Source organism: Callospermophilus lateralis, chromosome 3 (assembly GCF_048772815.1).
Source record: "Callospermophilus lateralis isolate mCalLat2 chromosome 3, mCalLat2.hap1, whole genome shotgun sequence".
NCBI lineage: Eukaryota > Metazoa > Chordata > Mammalia > Rodentia > Sciuridae > Callospermophilus > Callospermophilus lateralis.
Window position 1 is genome coordinate 190,925,732 of NC_135307.1, and position 22,973 is coordinate 190,948,704.

The following is a 22,973-nucleotide window of genomic DNA, read 5'->3' on the forward strand; positions in this document are numbered from 1 at the left end:
AGCGAGGGGAGGCACAGGAGCGAGGTGCAGGGGCAGCTTCCAAGAAAATTCACACGGGGGAAAAAGAAACTGACACCCCCACTGTCCTCCCAGCTGACCACAAGTGAGCGCCCACACCTTTCTGGGATGCCCGGCAGGGCCGGGGACATGGGGTCTGCAGGCCACTTGCCCGCACTGCAGCCCAAGGTTCCCGGCACAGCCTGCCCCACCCAGCACCTCATCCCTTAAAATAGCAGGCAGCAGGCGACACCCTTGCCACCGGATCCTGAGACTTGGCTGCCCCAGGCCCCTCAGGGAGAAATGCAAAAAATCAATAATAACAAAAGCAGAAGAAACCCAAGTGCTGGGACCCAGCCTCACCCCCTGGGGGGACTGTGACAGGCTCAGCGGGATTGGCGCTCCGCCTCCCAGGTGTCCAGGGGAACATAGTCCTCAGTCCTGTAGAGCACAGGCAGCTGGGACGCAGGGGGCCTTGGCGCCAGTGGTGCCTGCAATGACAAAACGCAGAGCTCTGTCGCGCCAGGCAGCCATCCCTGGAGACCCGGGAACTCCAGTCACCCCCCAGGGGAGCCTCCCATGGCCAGGTGTCCCTGCCCTCTGGCAGCACTGCCTGTGACAGCCAAAGCCACCACCTGAAGGGGACCCAGTCCGCCAGGGGAGCGCCGTCTCCACAGCAGAGGCCGCTGTGGTCCTGAGATCAGGCTCAGGAGACCCTGCAGGGAAGACCCTCGAGAGCAAGCTGGCGGCCGTGGGCCAGTGCTGCGTGGTGACCACAGGACCACAGCTCCACGGGGCCTGCCCAGAGCCCACACAGCATGACCCAGTGGAGACGGGCTGCTTGCCAGCCCCGTGCCCATCCACGCCACCTGGACCTTGTGCCAACACGCCAGCACCTCTCACAATCTCATGGCCTGGTTCCTGGGGGGCACTCTCGTGGAGCCAAGGCTGTCCCATTGAGCAACTTGCCCCAGCCTGCTGGAGGGACCCAGGGAAAGCCAGGATCGGGCAGGACCACCCCCAACAGGGGTCAGACTTGGCCAGACACTAGACTCTCCTGGAGTTTTATGAAGTCCTGGGGCCTGGGCTCCACACCCGCGCCGGGATCACTGATCTGGGTGAGGCCTGGGCTTGGGGTGTCCAAGGCTCCTGTGATTCTCACGAAGAATGAGGCTGACCCCGATGACTGAGGCTTGCCAGGAAGGAAAGGAGCATCTTCGTGGGACCAGGCTCTGCTCCCTGGGGCCCCAGCAGATGGGTAGGCATGTAAGGTCAAGGGGGACAGAGGTAGCAGACCCCTTCGCCACCCTCTCCCTTCCCCAAAGCTCCCAGGGCCATTCCAGCTCCGGGTCACCTCTGCACCCTCCAGCCTGCAGCTGCAGCCAGAGATGCCAGGGCAAAGACGCAGCCGGCCCACAGTGACCAATGACTGTGCCCTCACTGTGCCCCACACGGACAGCAGGCAAACCCAGACTCAGGATGACCCAAGTCTCCTCTCATCCAGGCCCATCCCCTCCCCCATCTCACGAGTACGTGACAAGGCACAAAGGCCTGGGGACCAGGAAAGGAGCCAGTTCTCCCTGGAGGGGCTGGGGGTCCCGGAGGCTGAGTCATCTAGGATGACAGCAGCAGAAATGCACCAGGAATTAGAGGAAGGGAGCAGGAGTGGTGGGTGGTCCACTCCAGGCTGGGGAACAGCGCACCAAGGGGGGCATGGAGGGGGCTGGGGAGGCGGCCCCTCTGGCTAGAGTGGGCCGTGGGAGTGAAGGCAGATCACACGGGCTCCTGGTGGCCATGCAGAGAACTTGACCCACAAGCCCCAGGGAGACTTCGCAAGGACTACACAAGGGCTGGGATATAACTCAGCGGTGGAAGCTACCAAGCAAGATGGTGTGTGTGTGTGTCTGTCTGTCTGTCTCTGTGTGGGTGTGTGTCTGTGTGTACACTTAGGTATGTTTTACAAAGAGCAGAATGAGAACAGGCAGCAGGGGAGAGAGGAGGCTGTCAAAGGTATCCCAAAAGGTGAGTGTGACCAAGTTCTGCCTCTAACCCACCCCAGTCAAGGCCCGCTCCCCGCCCACATGATTGGGCCAGGCCCACGCACATGACCCATCCAAGGATTCTAAAGAAGGGAGAACATACCCTGGTGTCTAGGGACCTCACATCCGCCCGTGTCAACACCTTCACCTCTGAAACACCAGGACAAGCCATCCACCTTGGCCAAGGGTCAGCCTCACAGGAGGCAAAAAGAACACTCCGTCCAGCCAATCCTCACTCAGCCATTCGTGGGCTGCTAGTGGGTAGGAGGGCAGGGCCCATCTCCACCTGCCCCTCTTCTCCCAGAAACTTCCCTGGCTACTTCCTGCCCTGGTGGATCAGTGGACACAGGTATCCCTGCAGCCCCCCGGAGTGAGTCCTCAAGGACCATGTGCAGCCCAAGTGGGGCAGTGGTGGGGACCCGAGTTTGAGGGTGTCTGCACCTCTTCCTCCTGGCCCTGGCCCTGGCCCTGGCCGTGGTGGTTCTGGGAAATGTGACTGGTATGTCAGTCTTCATCCAGGTGTAGAACTTGAGCCAACAGCATTCTGCAATCCTGAAAAGACATGGCCTATCTCCTCCTGACCTCTAGGACCCAGGCATGGCAAAGAGTCCATAAAGGGTCAGTGTCCAGGCCAGGCCTGAGCCAATGTCTCAGCCCTACCAAGTGGCCTCTCAAGGAACCCCCTGTTCCTTTGGAAATGGATCTACTAAAGGAGACGGCTTTCAAAACAGGAGGAAAATCAATATGATTATGAAGGAGCCAAGGGGAAGGGGGAAGCCCTGGTAGCTTAGGATGCAATCCTAGGCCCTGAGACCTGGTGCAGGAGAGTCCCCGGGCACCTCTGCTGGAGAAGGAGGGGAGCCAGGAAAGGGGGACGCTGGGGAGGTGAGCGCGGTGCCAGCACCAGTCAGACAGGTCATGACAGAGCCGCTTCTCTGGTGTGACCCTGAGGCATCCACAGGGCCTCCAGGAGAGAAGCCACTCCAGACAAGCTGGGTCTCCTTTTTCGAATGGGTGGCAGCCTGGAACATTCAAGAAAGGCCCCGGAGGCCGGCACCGCTCCCTTCAACCCAGGACCAAGCCCTGACATCTAGGGGAGGCTCTGGGAGGGGCAGCCGTACAGAGGCGGCGGCCTCGGCCGCGCGGTGTCGGGAGGGATGGCCGGCCCAGCGCGGGGGTCCGCCTGGGTGGGGGCCATTTCGGCCTGTCCACTCCCGCTTCCGGTGTTGGCATCCCCATTTTCCTGAGGGAGGCCAGGTGCCCCGCTACCGGGCCAGCAGCAGGACCCACCCAGCCAAGGCCCGCCCCCCGCCCACAACGATTGGGCCAGGCCGACGCACGTGACCCAAGCAGCCAATGAGAACCGCCCCTGGGAGTTTTTGCGACGGTGGAAGTCACTCTCCGCCCGGTTCCTGCGAAGGGCCGCGAACCTGCCCCGAGGCCTGTTCCTGCCCCCGCCCTGGGCCCCGGCTGTGCGCGAAGCCAACACCGGGGCGATGGGGCACCCGTGCTGCCTGAGGCTGAAATAACCCGGGGCTTCTGCTCAGGAGCCAGGGCATCTTCTTCCTCGCTTCGGCCCTGTTGACCAGGTTGCCGTCACTGAAACCTCCAGTCCTGCCACAACAATAGCCATCCCTCACGAGGCCAGCCGGGCATGGGGACAGCCTCCCGAGTCTGCAGGTGGGGCAGGGCTGTGCGGTTGAAAGTCAGGCAGACCCCTCTGAAGCTGCGGAGGTGCACACAGCTTCCCCGGGTGGGGAGCAAGACCCCAGTCACTCGCACACCAGATGCCACCGGAAACCACGCCCATATGCTCTTGGATGCCATGGCAACCTGCAAGACAAGGTCTCTCCGTGTCTCAGAGGTCCCAGGAGCAAGGGGGACTAGGCAGCTGGGGCCCAGCTCCAGGCCAAGCCTCTGCCCATCAACCCACAGGCTCCTTGAGGACAGAGCAGCACACTCAGCCCCACACAGTCTTGCCTGCACTTTGCAACCCTGAGAACCTCAGAGGAACCCTCAGAGTCCTCCAAGGGGTCACTAGGCCCCCTGAGGTCAGCCAGGTAAGCAGAGGTATCCCACGATCTGGCTCCCCACCCCCACCTCCCAGCCTGCAGGCAGGGAAGCTCCACTGCTCAGGGATGGAGATCAAGACAGGAAGCCTGAGCCCTGCTCCCTGACCTCCTCCCCAGCCTGCACCAGGCCTAGAGCTCCTCCTGTCCTCTGTTAGCGGCCTGCAGTCTTCTGCAAGAGGCTCGCTGGACCCTCTGCCATTCCCATGTCACTTCCCCCTCTGCCCTGGACACCCCAGCTCCCAATCTGCAGCCGCAAGCCAGGGGCACGCATGCTTACTCTGCTTGGTGATCTAGTCAAACCAGTTGCCAACTGTAAAAAAATCAGATTTTCTATGAAAACCAGACTGCAGATTTCTCCTGGAAAATCATCTGGCAGCTTGGGACCCATAGTCCCTGGTGGCCCAAGGTCGCTGAGGAACAGCTGCCCTGAGACCTTCCCCATGTCTGTGACCTGCTGCTTCTGGCAGATGTCCGAGCCCCTCCTCCCTCTCCCCTGGCAGTCTGCACCACCAAGCAGCTTCTTTCTGACAAAGACCCCTAATGGCTGTCACAGCACGTCACAAGGTGAAACCTCACGCCCCAGCTGGGCTAGAGCCCCTCTTCTGAAGCCCCTGTTAGACCACCATCTGGCCTGAAGGGGCCTGGATTGCCCTGTGCCACGCCCACACCTGCTTCAAGAGCGAAGCCCTTCATGGCCCTTCACAAGTCCTGTCCCTTCCCTGGATCTACCTGCAGCGAAGCCCGCGTGAGCATCCCAGCCCTGGATTGGTGCAGGCCAGGGTCAGTAACTTCTCTGTAAAGAACCAGACTGTCCATATTCTAGGCTGTGGACCCCACGGACTGCTGTGACTGTCCCGCTCTGCTAGGTGGCACAAGAGTAGCCTGAACAACAGATGGACCGAGGACACGTGCCATTCAGATAAAATTATCCACAAAAACAACGGCAGCCAGATCTGACCCCAAACTTCTGAACTAAATCTGTCCTCCCAAACAGAAGTGACAAACTCTTGCCCACATTTCCCATACAGAGGACACTGCATAGCTGGCCACCAGCCCTAGGCTGCCAGGGGTGAGGCCAGGTCTGCCTTGCTGAGTGTCCTTGGGCCTGAATTTCATTTGGCTGGTGGCTCTTGGGTCACCATTGTGAGCCCAGCCTGTCAGGGCTCACTCCGAGCAGACAGGAGGTGACACTGCAGGCCACTGGCCCCAGCACCCTCTGCCCCAAAGGAAGCAGACTTCACTGCAGCCCAAAGGCCTGCTCCTGAGGGTCCCAGGTCATCCCTGACCACCCACAGCCTCCCAGCCCCGAGAGGCAGAAGTCCTTAATCCCATCTTGCAAAAGAGGAAACTAAGACAGAGAGTCACTTGGTCACAAACCGCCCCCCTTAGAATTGGCAGAGCTGGGATTTGAATCCCAGGCCCACCCAGCTCCAGCATCTGTGCGGCCCAGCACCGAGCCTAGCGCTGCGCGGGACTGGGTGAACCCTCTGCAGGGCCCGATGTCCCTTCAGCCTGGTGTCCCTGGTCAGCAGCTGACTGCACACACATTTAAAACTGAGTTCATTGCCAACACTAAGAACTGGGGTGTTTCAGATAGATATAAAGTGCCCATTTCTCTTAAAGAAAAAAAAAAAATGAGCTGTTCAGCTACGGTAGGCCCACATTCCTGCAGGGTGGAGAGAGTTGGCCCCTGGATAGAACATGCACCATCCAGTGGGCCACGGTCCCCGCCTGGCCTGGCTCTCTCACCCACAGGCCCTGCTGACCCTGAGCACTGGGCTGGGGGTGGCTGCAGGCCCATGATGCTCCCTCAGGCCTAGAGGATGCAGGACATGCAAGGCCTTTGCTTCCAAGGCTGAACCCTGGGTCCTGTGAGCGTGGGCGGTGCAGCTGGGGGCCACCACCAACCACCACACCAAGTGACTGCTGCCCTTTACCCCACTGTCTCCTCTGGTGCTCAAAGGAGCCCGGGAGCCCCGGGCTGTGTCAACGGCCCCTTCATAGAGAGCAGGCATGGAGGGGCCAGGATCACTCAGCTGGTAATGGCTGGGCTGGGACTCAAACCAGCTCCTCTGAGGCTTGGCTGCAGCCACTGCCCTGGCCAGTGCACAGGGCTTTCCCCAGGGCTGGCCTCACTTCTCCATCTTGGCTCAGGGCTCTCTGTACCTCGGGCGGTGCCCGCCTGACCTGCCTGCAGTGTCCCCACCAGGGCCCACGTCCTCCAGCTCGCCGACAGCTGTGAGCAGAGCCCTCCCCTTTCTCCCTAAGCGGCCCCAGCACATCCAATCCTGCCCCCGGGCTGGGCTGGCCAGCTTCCCAGAGCCAGCCCCCTTCCGCCCGAGCCCTCTTGCCCAACCTGGCCTGACCCAGTGACCACAGCAGCAAGTGGAAGTGGAGCCACAGAGGCCCTAGTGACGGAAGCACGGGGCTGGGGGCTCCCAGAGTGGCAGCGGGTGGCAGGTGGCCCCGCAGCCAGGATGAGCTGGGCAGCCTTGCGAAGGCAATGCCAGCCCTTGGCAACAGATCTGGAAGGTTCCTGGATCCCCACGGACCCTGCTTTCAGCTGGAGGGAAGGAGTGTCAACATGGAAACCAGCAGAGGAGGATCGGAGGAAATTCTGCCAGGACGCTGGCGGCCAATCCAGCTCCCACAGAGACAGCCTGTAGGGAGGCGGGGTCACAGGCCCCCAGCACCCAGGACCAGGGCTCCCTGGGGTACCCGCTCTGACCCAAAGCCTGACCTAGGTTGAGGGACGGTGCTGTCTGTGCTTGATCCCCACCCTGCACCCGCTCCTGGATTCTCACCACTCCCGCAGCTGATGGTTTGTGTCACCGTGGGGCCTCAAGGTGCCTGGATGTCACCTCTCACCGTCGGGCCCAGACTGTAACTGTGTGATCCCGTGTCATTAGATGCCTAGATTTTTTGTGGAGCATCCTGTTCCAAAGACCCAGATCTGCAGGTGTCACAGAGGCTTTTACAAATGAGGAAGCGAAGCCTCTGCAGACCCGGCCACTGTCACATTTTACTTCCTGAGCAGAACCTCTGTGTACCCAGATGGTCCCAACCAGCCTCTGAGGCCAGCCTCAACTCCCCTCACCCTTCACACCCCATATATTTGACTCCACCTGCCCTTTTTATCTTTTGAGACAGGGTCTCACTGAGTTGCTTAGGGCCTTGCTAAGTTGCTGAGGCTGCCTTGAACTTTTGATCCTCCTGCCTCAGCCTCCCGAGCTATGGGGCTTTCAGGTGTGTGCTACCATGCCACGGTGCTCCATGTCCCTTTTTAAAATGGATTCCAAACTTCTCTAAAAACAATGGAAAGATCTGGTGCTGTGAACAGTGCTGATGTGCCACCACTGCTCTGCAGGGGACGCGTGCCTTCCTCTGCAGCGGTCTCCCGGCCCACCTCACTCGCTTCTGCCATCCACCTGGTGCCTCAGAGCCGGGGTTGCTGCCCCCAGACCACACAAGCTGGTCTGTCTCCTGTTCCCTGGCCCGAGGCTGCCTTCCCTGCGCTGCCTCTGCCCTGGGCCCCGCCAGGGTCTGGGGTCTGTCCTGACTCAGGTCCCTGTGCCCGCTGTTGCCTGGACCTTCCTGACCTCAGGGGGCTGCCCTCCTGTGCCACGGCATTCCCTCCCCTCGGTTGTGCCTGCCCCACCTCCCACCAGACTCTGCACCCAGGGGACCCCGGGGCAGTGGGTGGCATGAACAGACCCAGAAGCCGATGGGCCCCCGGGGCAGGGTGGAGGGCTGGGGGCTGGCCCTGCCACATCAGGGCTCAGAGGCCCAGCAGTGACCAGGGCGATCGTCATCTCCACACGAGGACACCCGCCGGGGCCCGACCCATGCTGCTGGGTGGTTAGAGCTGGGGTCCCTGCCGTGGCCGGATCTGAGACGGGAAAATCTGGTGCAATCCAAGTACAGTCTAGAATGCAGTCCTGACCCAGGGTTTGGCTTTGACAGCTGTCCCAGAATCTAAGATGACGACAACAGGGAAAGTGGACCTGGGGGACCACACATGGAACTCTCCGTGGTGTCTCTGCGAGTCTCTGTAAATCTGAAGTTATGCAAGTAAAAACGTCATTTTAAGACAAATGACGTGCACACCCCGGTGGCCTATGCAACGTGCCAAGGAAACAGTGGTCACATGCGCTATTGATAGCAGCCACACCGTGCCCATAGTCACTGCTGCCGCGGCTGATCGCATTTGCCGGTGTGGGAACTCAGGCGGGTGCAGGGCGTTCCTCAGCAGGTTCCTAGTCTCCAGGGTGGGTCGCAGGGCGGGCCCCAGGACTTCGGGCTGTACAGTCACAGGGGCCTGGTCCCTGGTCTGGGGCAGTGCCGGCACTGTCTTGACATTCTGTGACCAAGGGACCATGCACTGTCATTTGCACTGGGCCCCAGAAATTCCTTAGCCAGTCTTGGTGACAGAACTGAACTGTAAACCAGGATCTGTGTCCTTGGGGTCTTCATCTTGCACCATCACTCCAGAGGCCTCCCCTGGAGGGCTCAGTGGACAACACGTGGCCTGGAGCAAGCGCCATCAGGGGACCAGCGCTTCTGGCTGAGAAAAGTCCCTGGGCCAAAGGGTGAGGCCAGAATGGTGGTGGGATTTGGGGGCACATTGTAGGGGATCTGGCCGGAGCCGGGGTGACCCACCACCCTCCACACGTGGAGAAGAGTCCTCGTGTCTCTCTGGCACTGGGGATTGAGGCTGGGCGCTCTACCACTGAGCCACGTCCCCAGCCCTTTTTATTCTGAGAGAGTCTCGCTAAGTGGCCCAGGCTGACCTCAGACTTGCCATCCTCCTTCCTCAGCCTCCCGAGTGGCCAGGATCTCGGCGTGCACCACCACAGCTGGCTGGAGGTCCTTCCTAGCTCAGGTGACAGGGTGGCCACGCCCAGGGGCCTCACTCTTTCAGTGGCCTCACTGGCAAAGTGAGGTCTGCCACCAGAGGACAGCCTTACACCCAGGTGCAGCCAGTGCCCAGCCCCCACATCACTGTCCTGAGTCCGCAGCCACCGTTGCCTGAGGCCTGGCAACTGGCTACTATCCCCTCAGAGCCCTTCGGTTGGCACTTCCATGCTGAGTTATCCACGGGGTCCTTGCTGGCCTGGCTGGTGGCCTGGGAAGCGTCAGGACGCAGTGCTCCGGAAGCAAGGGGCAATAGGAGGCCATTAGGTGCCCCAAGGCCACTCAGAGGAGCCACCAGTGCCCTAGGTGGGCAGTTGTTGGCCATTTTGTTCCAGCAAAGCCAGAGGGGCCCACCAGCCCCCGCCCTGCCCCGTCCCGAGACGCCCCCGCCCCCAGCCTGCCCAGCGCAGCAGCAGGACCCCCTCTCCCCACTCCAGGCCCCTGGGGCCTCTGCTCCACCCCCCTCTTTCCCCAGAAGCCTGTGCCCTGCGGGCTGGTCAGCCTCTGGCCCCAGGCCTGTCCTGCTCCCACCTGGGCCCCGGGCCTTTGGCTCTGCGGCCTCACCCTTCACCAGAGACACCAGGCTCTGGCCTCTAGGGCCCTGTCACAAGATCTTGAGGTCCTAGGCTGCCCCAGTCTGGGCCACCAAGACTGCAAAGGGACAGTTTTCAAGGTTGGGGGTTAACATTTGAGGGGGGTTAACATGAAAAGAGGGAGCAAGGGGCGGAGATCTGAAGAGAATCAGGAGGAAAGAGGAGGAGAGAGTGGGAGGGAGAGAAAAGGAGGGGGAAAGGAGGGAGGAAGAGGGAGGGGGAGAGGGGGGGGGAGAGGGACAGAGAGAGAGGAGAGGGAGGGAGAGCCCAAAGCAGGAGGAGGGGTCCAGAAGGAAAAAGTGGAGAGGTGGTCACAGTGAGGAGAGGTGGGAATGAGCACACAGCCCCTGGCCACCACAGGGACCCTGCCCGCATAGCCCCCACTGCCGCAAGCCCTGCTTAGAGGGCCACCCACTGCAGGTGCAGGCCTGATCACCAAGTGCCTGGTCAGTCCTCAGGCTTCTAGCCCCGCCCCTTCCCTCGCTCCACCCCTGGTGCCTGGTGGCTGGATGCCTCCCGCCCTGCATTCCACCCTCTGATCTCCACCTACTACCTGCTCCTCCCCCAGGCCCTGTTGGCTCCACCTGCAGAAGCATCCAGACTCCTGTTCACGCAGCAGCTTGGATCAATCTCCAGGGAGTTACACGGAGTGAAAAAATCCAATCCCAAAAGGTTACGGGCTCTTATGATTCTATTTATAGAACATTTTTGAAATGGCAAAATTTGAGAAACGGAGGGCAGGTTTGTGGTTTCCAGGGGCTGCGCAGGGAGGGGAAGGGACAGGGGAGCCCTGCTATGAAAGGGCAGCAGGGGAAGCCCACAGAGCTGGGGCTGCCCAGCCACGTGACTGGGGTGGCAGAGACCTGAACCCCGTGAGGAAGAGCAGGAGGCAAAGCACAGGGAGCTGGGCGAAGGCAGGGGAGGGACCCCCCACATCAATCTGGGCAGGCCCAGGGAAGACGGACAGGTGGGGTGAGGTCAGTGTCCTGGCTGGCCATCCTGCAGGGCTCACGCCCATTACCACTGGGGACAGGCCGAGCGCACCACACGGCTCTGCTCTGAGGACTCCTTTCTCTGCGTGCTGGGGTGGAGCCCAGGGCCTGGCGCTGCTGAGCAGATGCTCCACCCCAGCCACACGGACCAGCACCTCCGTCACCTCCTCCCATCCGGCCCACGGGCAGCATCCCAGCATCCGGTGTCTGGGCAGCTCCAGCCCCGACCCCGACCCCCACCACGCGGACCCAGCCAGAGCCATCTGGTGAGACTGAGGGCAGACTGTGGCTCCAGAGCCTCCAGGGCCGAGTCCTCACACTGACCCGGACTCCGCTCCTTTGGCTGCCAGAGCCGGTGCCCAGGCCCCTGTGGCCCACTTCAGGCCTCGGCCACCAGCCTCCCGGGGAGGTTCCTCCCCCCATCTCCCGGCTGCCCACAACCCTCTCCTCCTCCTCTCCCGCAGTGCGTCCCTGTCCCAGGGGCCTGAAGCAGCCTGGCTCCTGCAGGTGGAGCAGAGATGAAAGGCCGTGGAGGGAGGAGTTCAGCTGCCCCAGGGCTGGGAGGCCCCGGGGAGGGCCAGGGGAGCAGCCCAGGGAGCAGCCCAGGGGCCTGGAGAAGCATGTGGGGGAGGGGTGGGCCAGGGGCAGAGGGAGGAACCCTGCTCTGAGCGCCCAGATGCTCTCCTAGAGCCAGAAGTGAGGTTTGGGGGCCGAGCCTCGGGGACACTCCCCTCCCATCTGCCCATCCCCTGACAGATGAGGGTGGGAGCAGAAGTGGGATCTAGGATTTGCACTTGGACATTCCCTCAAAAGCCCCACGCAGAGCTGCCAACATGAAGCAGAGTCCCTTCCTCCAGTGCAAGGAACCGTGTCCCAGACCCTCAGATGGCAAAGTCTCCCTTTCTAGCTGTGTGACTTTGGCCAGGTTACCAACCTCTCTGTGCCTGTTTTCCCATCTGGAATTCAGGGTGGGAGAGCTCCTGCCCGGTCGGCGTGATGTCACAGAGCTGCAAGGCGCTTGGCGGATAGAGTGCTCAGTGAAGACTGGCTGGTGTCATTATCACAGCTCCTGAGTCCACGTTCCCTTGACTGTCGTCATTAGCCCATGAGCGGCCGAGCACTGGTGTAAAACTGTACTTTGGGTGTAAAATGCACTCAGCTCTCACATGGGTCACCCGAACTCCACGGTCACCACAGGAGTCAGCTCAAGCACCGCTGCAATTCTAACTTGGACCCTCAACAATTAGAAGCTCCAGGATTACTTAGCCACTAAGAGGCGTGGCTCACCTGTCAATCAGAAGGCCTGGGTGGGTGCTCCAGAGGCACAGGAGGCACAAACATGGATACCGCCAGCCCTACAAGCAGGGTCCCGGCTGCAGGCTTGCATTTCTCTCCCCCACCTCATTTTTTTTTTTTTTTTTGGTACTGAGGATTGAACCCAGGATGCTTAACAACTAAGCCACATCCCCAGCCCTTTCTATTTTTTTATTTAGAGACAGGGTCTCGCTAAGTTGCTCAGGTCCTTGCTAAGTTGCTGAGGCTGGCCTCTGACTTGCAATCCTCCTGCCTCAGCCTCCCGAGCTGCTGGGATTACAGGTGTGCGCCACAGCGCCCGGCTTCCATCTCTCTTGAAGTACTAAACACTCACCTACTGTCATCTGAACCCCTCCTGCCTGCCTCCACATGAACTGCAAGGGGCACTGCCTGGGGGCTCTGGGACCAGCTCCACCCCAGACAGAAGGGGCAAGGAGGCCAGGGGCCGAGACCCCCACTCTGGGCCAAGGAGCTCTCGCAGCTGGGGCTCTGTGATGCCAGGCCTGAGCCTGCACTCCCTGCTCCCAATCTCACTCCATTTAAAACCAGCGGCTCCCCCTCTGCCTGAGGCTCTCAGGTTAATCATTAGGGCTCCCCAAGTAGCAGGAACTTTGACCTTGACTCTGTGGGCCTGGCAATGTGACAAGGTGTGACAGTATCTGCCAGAACAGGCACCTGGAAGTGTTCACCGCTAAGGAGATGTGGTTCCTTTCCCCGGAGCCTGGACTGTGAGCAGGGCCAAGGTCAAGTGCTTCTTGGGCACCAGAGGGGCTGTTCCAGCTGAGCGTCGTGGGCATCTGCCCCTCTGAGCCCGGAACCCAGGACCTGCTGCTGCTGTCCACATGGCCCAGCCCCGGCCCAGCCGCTGCCCAGCCTGACCCCCCCCACATCCCGGCCACTCACTCCCAGGGGGGTCTTTCCCTCACCTATCCCTGGGCCTCCCCACCTCACTGCTCGGTCAGGCACAGGAGGCCGCCCACTTCGTCACTGTCCCCGAGTCCTGCCTGTGTTTGTTGTTGGTATATTTTGGGTCCCGGGGGTGGAGCCCAGTGTCTCCTGCAGGCAAGAGCGCTACCACGGAGTTGTAGCCCAGCCCCCTTTCTTTAAACTCATAGATAAAAATGGGGTCCCGTGGTGTCCTGAAGTGTGGACACACTGGGCGTCAGCCGGCTCAACTCCTGGAGGCAGAACAGCAGTCACCTCAGGGAGGGGCCGGTCCGTGGGCACTAAGTGCCCTGGAGATGGGGGCAGGAGCCCTGGTGTGGTACTACACCGTGGGGTGACAGCAGAAGGGGACAGTCCTGTAAAGCCCAGAAGTCTTGTCTTCAGGGTGGGCCTTGAGCCTGGCAGGGACCGGCCCGTCATCTCTTCTTAGGTGCAAACTCAGAGCATGACTACGACACTCCCAGGTCCAGGAGCTCACCACACACCCGTGTGTCCCCAGGGGCCCTCTGTGGTGCACTTGGTTCTGATGAGGACACGGGGCTCAGAGGGCAGCGGGTACCCAGCACTGCCCAGGGGCCGGCGGCAGAACCGCCTCAGCCCACACTGCTCCTGCTGCCATGATGGAGGCCACTGGGCCACCCTGTCTCCTTCCTCCCAGGGGTCTTGGCGAGGGCCGGGAGGAGCTGAGATGGGGGTGGGGACAAAGAGCGCCTGTGTGTGGCGTGTGTGTGACACGGGAAGACAGGGAAGAAACGGCAGAGAGGTTCGGAACCACAGAGCCAGCCAGGCACCCCGACCCCCAGCACACTCCCCGACCCCCAGCACACGCTCCCCGACCCCAGCACACACCCCAGATATCTGTGTTGGGGCGAGGCCATCGCACAGGGCTGTGCTGCAGAGCCGCCTGGCAGGGGGTGACAGGTGGGGCGCTCTGCCCCCCACGGTCCTGTTAATTTCTGCCACCTGCTCAAGTTGCACAGTGCGCAGGGAGAAGGCGCCTGGAGACCCTGGGTCTGTGGCGGTGGGGCCGGGCGGGGCCAGGGATGCTCCCTCCCACCACCAGCCAACCCGCCAGGCTCCTCCTGGGCATCCTGCAGAGGGGAGGTGACCCTGGAGGCAAAGCCCCCTTGCTCCAGGCTGGATGGGGCAGAGAGGGGACGGAGCTGGGGGCCACAGGGGTGGGAGGGGAGGGACACCAGACTTGGTACCCACCAACAACTCCTAGGCACCTCTGCCCAGACCACCTGGGCCTCCGTCCCAGCCCATGATGAGGCTGCTGGCTCTCTACTGCCTGGAGACGTCCCCGGAGAAGTCTGAAGCCAGAGGACAGCCACTGAATGCCCTCACCGAGCACCTGCCGGGCTAAATGCTGGCGAGGGAATGAGCAGACCCAGCGCACCTGCCTCATCCCAGCTACCAGGGAGGCCGGAGCAGGAGGATCCTAAGCTCTAGGCCAGCCTCAGTAACTTAGCAAGACCCTGTCTCCAAGGAATGTAAAAAGGGCTGGGATGTGGCTCAGCGGTAAAGCACCTCTGGGCTCAATCCCCAGTCCCAATAAACAAAGAAAAAGTACTGGCAGTTAATTAAAATTAAAGACATCCATATATCAAGCAGGCCAAGAGCAGGTGTGGCTGGAGCCGATTTGGCCTGAGAATCTCTAGTTTGCAACCCCAGGCCTCGGGGCTACGGCCCGCCCAGGGGAAGAGGGCAGGTTGGGAGAGACAGAGAACAAGCTCAAGGCTGGGTCAGATCCAGGCTCTGTAACCTGCACTGTGTGGCCCTGGGCAAGTGGACAACACTCTCTGATGCTCAGGTCCCTTTCTTATGAACTAGAACACGATGTCCACTTCTGGGGTTATCATAGGACACTGAGACCAGGCACGGAAGCCCTCCTTGTGTAGCAGATGCTCAGTGAAACTGCTGGCTGCCAGGTGGCTCTTAGTTTGGCTCCTGCTAAAGGCCGCAGGGCCCCGCTGCAGCTGGCGCAGAGCCCTCCCAAGCCTCCCTGGTCTCAGAGGCCTCCAAATGGGTGGGGCCTGAGGGGGAGAGGTTGCCCAGCTAAAATGCAAAGCTGGGGAGGGTGCTGAGTAAGACCATGTCTACGACAGATTTTCCCCATGATGTTTAGCATTTAGAAAAATTGGTGGCTGACTTTACGACATTGGAAGAGTCATATCAACCCCAAATGCCCAGCTTTCTCCCCCAAATAGGAAAATCTGGCCACCTTTGGTCCCCAATTACACAAGGCTGGTGCCAAGCAATTTGTACCCCTTAGATGAAGGGCGCAATCTGCCACGGCCCCAGTACTCCCTCCTGCTGGGCACCTGTGGGTAAATCTCCTGCGGTTCCTCCCTGCCCTGCCTGTGGGCCCAGCTCCTTCTCCCTCCAGCTCCTCTGAACACCTGTCCTGGCCAGGTCTGAGCCTCCCCGGCCTCCCGGGGCCCCTGCTGGCCCTGCTGGGGGCGGGGTGAGCAGGTGGGCCAGGCATGGAGGCCAGGATGCCATCCACCAGGCAGCCTGGCCCTGGCTCTGCCCAGCAAGATGGAGGGACGCGGCCTCACTTGGTTCCGCTATCAGCCCAAGAGCCTCCCTGGAAAGCACCGCATTCCTCTCCATCGGAAAACTCCATCCCATGACGCCTCGTGGACACTTGGCCCGCAGAAAACCAACGGTACTTCACGGCAGATTAGCCAGGTGGCCCTGCACCTCTGGGCGTGTGTGCAAGGGAGGGCTGGGCCCCTGGCTGGGGCAGGCCTAGGGCATCTGCTGAGGTTTCCCTTAGGTTCAGAGTCGCCCGTGCTCCCCTCTGCGCAGGTCTGGAGCCACCTCCAGATGGGGGCTTGGTGTGTGGGGCCAGGCCGCAGCTTCCCTCGGGACAGCGCCTGGGACACTGGCGGGAAGAGGTCCCGGACGCCCTGGGGTGAGGCTCTCACGGAGCTCAAGGCCCAGGGGGGACCCTTCAGGCTGAGGAAACTCCCCAGGACAGCACCCCATGGCTCGGCCGGCGCCATTCAGCTCCCACATCCGAGGCTCACAGGACAGTGACGTCCGCTGCCACCTTGGCTCAGCAAGCTGAGCCGACCGAGTCACCCTGCTACACACCATCCCAGGCCCCTCCGGACAGTGCTGAACTCCTCTCTGTGGCCTTAGACCTGTGGGATCTGGCGCCTGCCACCTCCCTGACCCGCTGCCCCCCGGCCAGCCTGCGGGGACTTCCTGCTACTGCACAAGTGCCAAGCCCCGTGGCCCCAGAGCCCCTGTGCCTGCAGGTCCCTCTGCCAGGAGCACCCCTCTCCTGGCCCCAGACAGCGTGTCCTCCTCATCCAGCTCCTGGCCTCCATGGCCCCTCCCCAGGGCTCTGCGACCTCTCAACCAGCAGGCCAGGGCCCCGCGGGAGCAGCTGGCCACCGGGGGTTCTTAGGATTCGGTAGCGTCTGCATTCTCCCCCCCAGACACGCTGTCCTCCAAGTTGACAGGCTGACAGCTAAGCCCTCAGGCCCAGGAGATAACGCTGGCGGAGACCGGAGATCTCACAGATCTCATAGATGGAGGCCGGGGTGGACAGGGAGGTCGGTCCTGGCTGGAGGCTCGCACACTGAGGGGCCGTGTGGACGCATCACTGAAAACTGGACCTTGACGTGGGGCAGCAGGAGGACGCGGGCTGCTGACCAGGAGAGCATGTCCACTGTGCAGTGGGGACGGGCCCCTTCCTGGGCCTCGGTGCCACGTGCCAGGCCACTGGACCCAGCGAGTCTCCCTCAGACTCAAAGGCAGAGGGAAGCGCGGGCTTCAGCAGGGGACCTCCCCAGGGAACCCTGGCTACCACACCCCTCGGGGCCGCCCAGGCCTGTCCATGTCCAGTCCCAGATCACATGGTGGTGGCGGGGGCCGGGACCCCTGTGCTGGGATGGCGGGGGACTGCTTCTGCACTCTGTGCCTGGGGCGCTGGGCGACCGGGGCCACCCCACTGCAGCTGCAGAGGGAGGGAGGGGAGGGAAGGAGGGGCTGGAAACCAGCGCCAGGGTCAGAAAGAACCAGACCAGTTTTCCCTGTCCCTGGTCCCTGGTCCCCGACCCCCAACTCCCCTTCCAGCCGATGAAAGAGCAGGAAAGGCAGGACACCCCCAAGAGGCCCGCGGGCTCCAGGGTGAAGGCTGAGCCTCTCCCTCCGGGCTGCAGGAGGGTCCCCACACCTGCTGGGGGAGGGCCCTGGAGAAGGGGAGCTCAGGGAGGGGCGCAGGGCAAGACCTGCCTCCAGGGTGGGGAGGTGGGGGGCAGGAGCCCTGGGGGACAGCTGGGCCCCAGGGAAATGGCCCAGGGGACCCAACCCTGCCTGGGCCCCTCAGGCTGCCTGGGTGTGGATCCCGCCTGAGGTCTCAGCCTCAGCAGGCCACCCGGGAAGGCACTGCGGACGGACCCCACACAGGACAGATCCCAGACGCGGAATCCTGGCTTTGGGAATAAGGACAGACAGACGGACAGAAGAGCCATCCGGAGGTTCTGCTCCTCTCTAGTGGCAAGTTCAGCACTGGGAGCAGAGCCCGGCCCTGGGTCCCTGCACCTCACTCCTGCCTGGGCCACGAGACCCCTCAGACCTCGTTCCCCCCCTTTGAGGCAGCAGCAATAGCAGACCTTCTTAAAGAGCGGGTGGGGGGCCTCAGCTTGCTCCCGGGAAACCCTTGGCCCACACACTTCCCCACCCCTCCCCCAGACGAGCCTGGTGGGGCCAAGTTCAGCCCCGTTGCTGAATGACTCACCTCCTGGGGACGTGCTTCCTGGAACAAGTCCCCACAGGTAGGCCTGGGCCTCCGCTCCAGCGCTGCAGTCTGGTGGAGCTGAGAGGGAACAGGTCCCCGCCCGCCCAGACACCATGGACCCTGCAGCAGCAGCAGCTGGGGCACCCAAAGGCCTGGCTTCCCAGCCCAGCACTGACCTCCCCCTGCAGCCTACGCCCCGTCCGTCTGTCCATGGAAGGCCCGTGAAACCTTGCAGACCACGGACTAGAGGGGAGGGGAAGGCAGAGCCAAGAGCCCCCACTGGGCGCCTGCTGTCCAGAGGGCTGCAGGGAGGCCATGCAGAGGCCACCCGTCCTCTCCCCCGTGGGGTGCCTCTAAAGCACTCCGTGGGCAGGCTGGGCTCCGGGTCACCTAGGAACATTCGCTGTGACTCAAGGAAGGCAGGACAAAAGCCGCCCATGACTTCACTGTCATCGGAAGGTAGAAAGCGGGAGTTTGGAGAGAGGCAAGAAGTGGTGTGAACCCGGTCTCAGAGGGATCCAGAGGGGACCCTGGACCTTGCGATCCATGAGGCCACTGTGCAGCCCTCTCCGAGCTCTGGAGGCAGCCAGGTGAGGGGCACGTGTCCCTGGCAGGTGCAAGACGACAGGGAGCTGGGCTGGGAGCCGGGGCCCAGGCCCGGAGAGTGGCTACCCGGGGACAGCTCAGGCCTCACAGTCAACTGCAGCCTGGCCCCCCGGGCGCCTACAAAGGCCCAATTCTGTGCCAGGGCTGCTGAGGGGCTCCGCTCCCCTGTGAGATGGGGTGACACTCGCCCACAGCTGGGCAGAGGCGCAAGGTGCACATTGGGTGCCCGCGGGGCCTGGCGCGCTGTAGACAGAGGGCGACAGGCACAGAGGGGTCCAGGCAGAGCCCAAGGACTGTGAGAACCGCTGTACGGCTGGACAGGGCAGCCGGTGGGGCAGGTGCCTGTCCCCAGGGGCAAGGCTGGGAAAGGTCAACCAGGCCCCTGCCACTATAGCTAGTGTCCTCAGGCAAGCCCTCCGTCCCTGGGCCTTGGTGGGTCTCCCCAGCTGTAGGACAGGTGTGACAACAAAGGGGCCTTTCTCAAAGGCTGCTGAGAGAAGCCAGTGCCCCAGGAAGTGGCACAGGACACACCGACATGAGCCCCAAGCGGCGCACAGAGCAGCTCACCCCAGGGCGCTCGGCACCCTGACAGCGGGGCGGGAGTCTGCTGCGCATTGAGGGTGTTGATCAGCACCCGGGGACTCCACGGCACATGGCTAAAGCACCCCGGCCGTAATGTACTGACCGACTGTCTCCAGAGGTGGACGAATGTCCCTGGGCCTGAGGGTCAGTAGGTGGTTTGTGTGATGGTGGAGTCTTCATTGTAGGTTCCGTCTGGCCTCCATTTTTGCATCAAAAAAAGGGACACAACAACCCTTCCATCCTCAGGGGGCCGTAGGGAGACTCCAGGACAGAACAGGATGTGGAACCTCTGCATACGGCCACCTTCCGGGCTCCTCCGCCTGCTTCAGGCTGACTCATGCAGTCTCACGAGGCCCATCCTGGCCTCGCCTGGACGTGGCCCTTGTCATCATCCTTAGTTTATAAGGACAGAGTGGGGGGTGCTATTGCTGCTTCCCATGGTAGTCCCAGGTGGGGCACGGATTTGGCAAACAGTAGGCGCTTAATAAACTTTGGGTGCATTGTGTGAGCAGGCACAGCAATGCAGCTGAGGTGCAGGGCACAGAGAGGCCCGTGCCGAGGGAGGCCAGGTGAGCACCCACAGCCCTGGGGCCTGGCAGACCACTTCCTGCCTGCTGAAGGGAAACTGCCCTTTGAACTCTACTTCCTGAGCCTTCTCCCCGCTCCGGGGTCCGGGAGGACGCAGGGAGAAGCCCTCCTAACTTTGGGGGGCAGATACTCACATTCCTGAAGGAGGGGAACCCGGTGGAGCCCAGCCACCTCCGCAGCCCTGCGGGAAGGCCCCGTGGTCCCGCTCGGCCTGACGCACGTGGGCTTCTAGGAGGGCAGCGTGGTGCCCAACCATCCTGACGAAGGCCTGGCAGAGAGACAGGGAGTCCATGAAGCCACGTCTGCAGCAGCCTGGGGCACATTCCTGGCCGAGCTCCCGCAGCTGGCAGGGCCACCAGACCCTTGACCACTGGCCCCAGCCTCCTCCTCCAGGCCCCGCGGCCTCCCTGCAGGGCCTGGCAAGGCCTGCTCGGTGGGGAGACGCTTGCAGATGCCCCAACAGTAACGGTGACAGCTTCTGCCAGCATCTGCCCAGTCCTGCTGGTGTCCTGTGGCTTTCTCCCACAGGGACCCTCTATTTAGCCTCCATTTTACAGAGGAGGACAACTGAGGCACAGGGAGTTTGGGTCACCTGCCCAAAGTCACATAGCCAGGAAGCAGTAGAGAAGACACTCAAAGCACGTCTGTCATATTTTAAAGCCTTTTTAAAAAAATTATCATTAAGAACGGAATTTCTTCGCCAGCCATGGTGGCAAACACGGGTGATCCCAGCACCTCGGATGACTGAGGCAGGAGGAGCTCAAGTTCTCAAGGCCAGGCTCAGCAACTCAGCAAGACCCTCAGCAACTTAGTGAGACCCTGCCTCAAAATCAAAAGGGCTGGGCATGTGGCTCAGTGGTTGAGTGCCCTGGCTTCAATCCCCAGTGCAAAAATATACGCATTTTTAGGAATGGCCCAAAGGCTCGCTTTGATAGTTGATGAACACTGGGATTCGGAAGGCTCCAGGGGCCAGGCAGGTGCAGAAGACCAGGTGGGATGGAGGAATGCTGGGTCCAGACCCACGGGGACCAACCAGCCCAAGGCCTCAAGTGCAGAGGTTCCAACTGAAAAAGCTGTCCGGAGTCAGACTCTGGCTAGAATCCAAGTCCCCCTCTCCCCAGCCGGGTGCCTTTCCCCGAGTTGCTTGATTCCTATTAGCCTTAACTTTCTCATCTGTAAAATGGACAACAGCTCCTTATTAAAGAAGCTAAATGCACACATTACGAGCTCACTGGGGTGTGGCTCAGAGACAGAGCACTTGCCAGGCATGTGCCAGGCCCTGGGTGCCATCTCCAGCACTGGAGGAAAAGACAGGGAGAGGGAGAGGGAGCTCCTTAAATGTTAGACGTTAGTATTTTTTTAAAAAGACATTCCAATTTTATGCCAGCAATAAACCCGCACTTTAAAAAATGCTACGTAGGCCCCGGAGAGCCCGGCACCACCCTCTGTGACCTCTGGTGCCCTTTCGCACCTTTCTCCATCAGCACGTGTGTGCACGTGTTCACGCGTGTTCACGCGAGGTGGCCGGTGCAGTGCCATCTCAAGACAAGCACCGCCTCCCGGGCTCCCTCGCTTGTTCTGATAGTGAAATGGAAACGACCCTTGCACCAGGTCCGGCACCGGGTGTCCTGCACTGCCACCTCCACCCAGCCCTCCCCGCTGCCCCATCCCACAGCCGTCCTCCGTCCCCTGGGTTCCTCCACAGTGGCCAGGTCACTCTGTTTCCATGGGGCCAGTGCCCGGCACCCCCTGCTTAGGTGGCCCTGCCTGTCTCTCAGGCTTGAATTAACCTTGTGCCCTCAGAGGTCCTCCCTGACCACCTGACCTCACAGTGCCCCTGAGCCGCTGTGAAGTCACCCGTCTCCAGCATGTGGTACTGCGAGGGGAGGTGCTGAGCCAGCACCGGGGCCTGGTGGGCAGAGGGGCCCCCAGAGGGGCCTGGGTGCATGCTGGAGCATGGAGCAGGAGTAGGGAGCAGGGAGCGGGGAGCGGGGAGAGGGGAGCAGGGAGCGGGGAGCGGGGAGCGGGGAGCAGGGAGCACCTTCTCAGCAAACATGAGGCCTGAGTGAGCCAGAGCCGCAGGCATCCGCTGGGCGCTGCTGCCTGGTTCTGGCTGCGGCTGGGCCAAGGGGCTGAGGAGCCACCTGGCATGCGCGTGCGGGGTGTGCATGTGTGTGCGTGAGCCTGTGTGTGTGTGTGTGTTGTGTGTGAGTGCATGCGAGCATGTGTGTGTGTGTAGGCATGAGGGAGCGTGTGCACACGAGCATGTGTGAGTGTATTTGTGTATGTGTGAGGATGTGGGTGTGTTGTGGCACATGTGTAAGTGTGAGTTTGTGTATGTGCTATGTGTGAGTATGTGAGTGCTGTGTATGTGTGGGTATGCGTGAGTGTATGTGTGCATGTGTGTGTACACATGAGTGTGCGTGTGAATGTGAGCGTACATGTGGGGGCACGTGTATGTGTACATGGGAGTGTGTGAGGGAGTGTGAGGTCTCTGGATGGCCAGAGTGTGAGTGGGGGGGCATTGTGAGCATGTGTATGTGTGTGAGTACACGTGTGTGCCTGTGAGTGTATTTGAGAGTGTATGTGTGTGTGTGCATGTGGGGGGGCATTGTGAGTGTGTGCAGTGTGTGTACATGAATATATGCATGAGTGTGTGTGAGTGTGTATGGGCGTGTGTGAGCATGTGTGTGAGCATGTGTGTGCGTGTGTGTGAGGCCCCAGGGCGGGGAAGCTGTCCTGACAGGCCACAGCAGTCCCTGGCCAGCACATCTGGAGGTGACCTGGGAGCGGGTCCCCTTCCTCCAGCCGACTGACTTCGCCCTCCACGAGCCGAGACGGGAGGAGCCCTGGCCCTGGCCTGGCCGTGGCTCGGGCTGTGGCTCCGGCTGTGGCTCCAGCCCTGGTTCCAGCCGTGGCTCCCCCGCTGCCCGCCAGGGGATGAAGCCGGCCCGTGTGTCCTCAGGCCAGGGTGTCGTGGCAGAGGAGACAGAGGGAACGGGTGGACGGCTGGGGCCTGGGGGTCCCCCTGCCCTTCTCTGGGGGAAAAGGCCACTGGGAGGCGGGAGGAGGGCCGCCGGGCTTAGGCGCGGGTTGACTGAGGAGCGGAGCCTCTGGCCCAGCCGCAGGGTGGGGGCCGTCCAGGAAGGGTCACTCCACGCTCCGGGACAGACCTTGCAGCCCCCACTGGCACGTCCCTCCTCGGGGCCTTGGGCCAGTCCCTGCTCGCGGGGCCTCCGCCTTTCTTCCGTGGAGTGGGGCCGGCCCCAGGCCACGGCCGTGGAGGTCAGTCTCATGGCCACGGTGCCCACAGCAGGCGCCCGGGAAGGTCAGTTTCTATTGGTGCAACTGACAGGGGACCAAGTGCTGGCCGGAGTGTCCCCTCCGGGTGGGTCACACAGATTCTGAGAGCAGGGTGGTCTCAGGGTGAATGCCACTGACTCGCCAGTCACCCGGGGCCCCCAGCTGGCAGGCAGAGGGTGGCCGTCACTCCAGAGGAGGCTGCTTCTCTCAGCGACAACGGCTGCCACCTCGTCACTGCCTGTCCTTCTGACGCCCGCGTGGTGCCAGGCAGG

General features: G+C 61.8%; 1 protein-coding gene across 1 annotated transcript in view; it reads right to left on the minus strand.

The window, feature by feature from the left end:
- Window positions 1-383: 383 nt before the first annotated feature.
- Window positions 384-22,973, minus strand: part of Bcas4 (breast carcinoma amplified sequence 4) — a 45,755-nt gene continuing 23,165 nt past the window's right edge. The window contains 4 exon segments of the mRNA XM_077109092.1: window positions 384-471; window positions 18,819-18,835; window positions 19,533-19,579; window positions 19,582-19,666. Of these exon segments, the coding sequence (XP_076965207.1) occupies window positions 384-471; window positions 18,819-18,835; window positions 19,533-19,579; window positions 19,582-19,666 (237 nt within the window).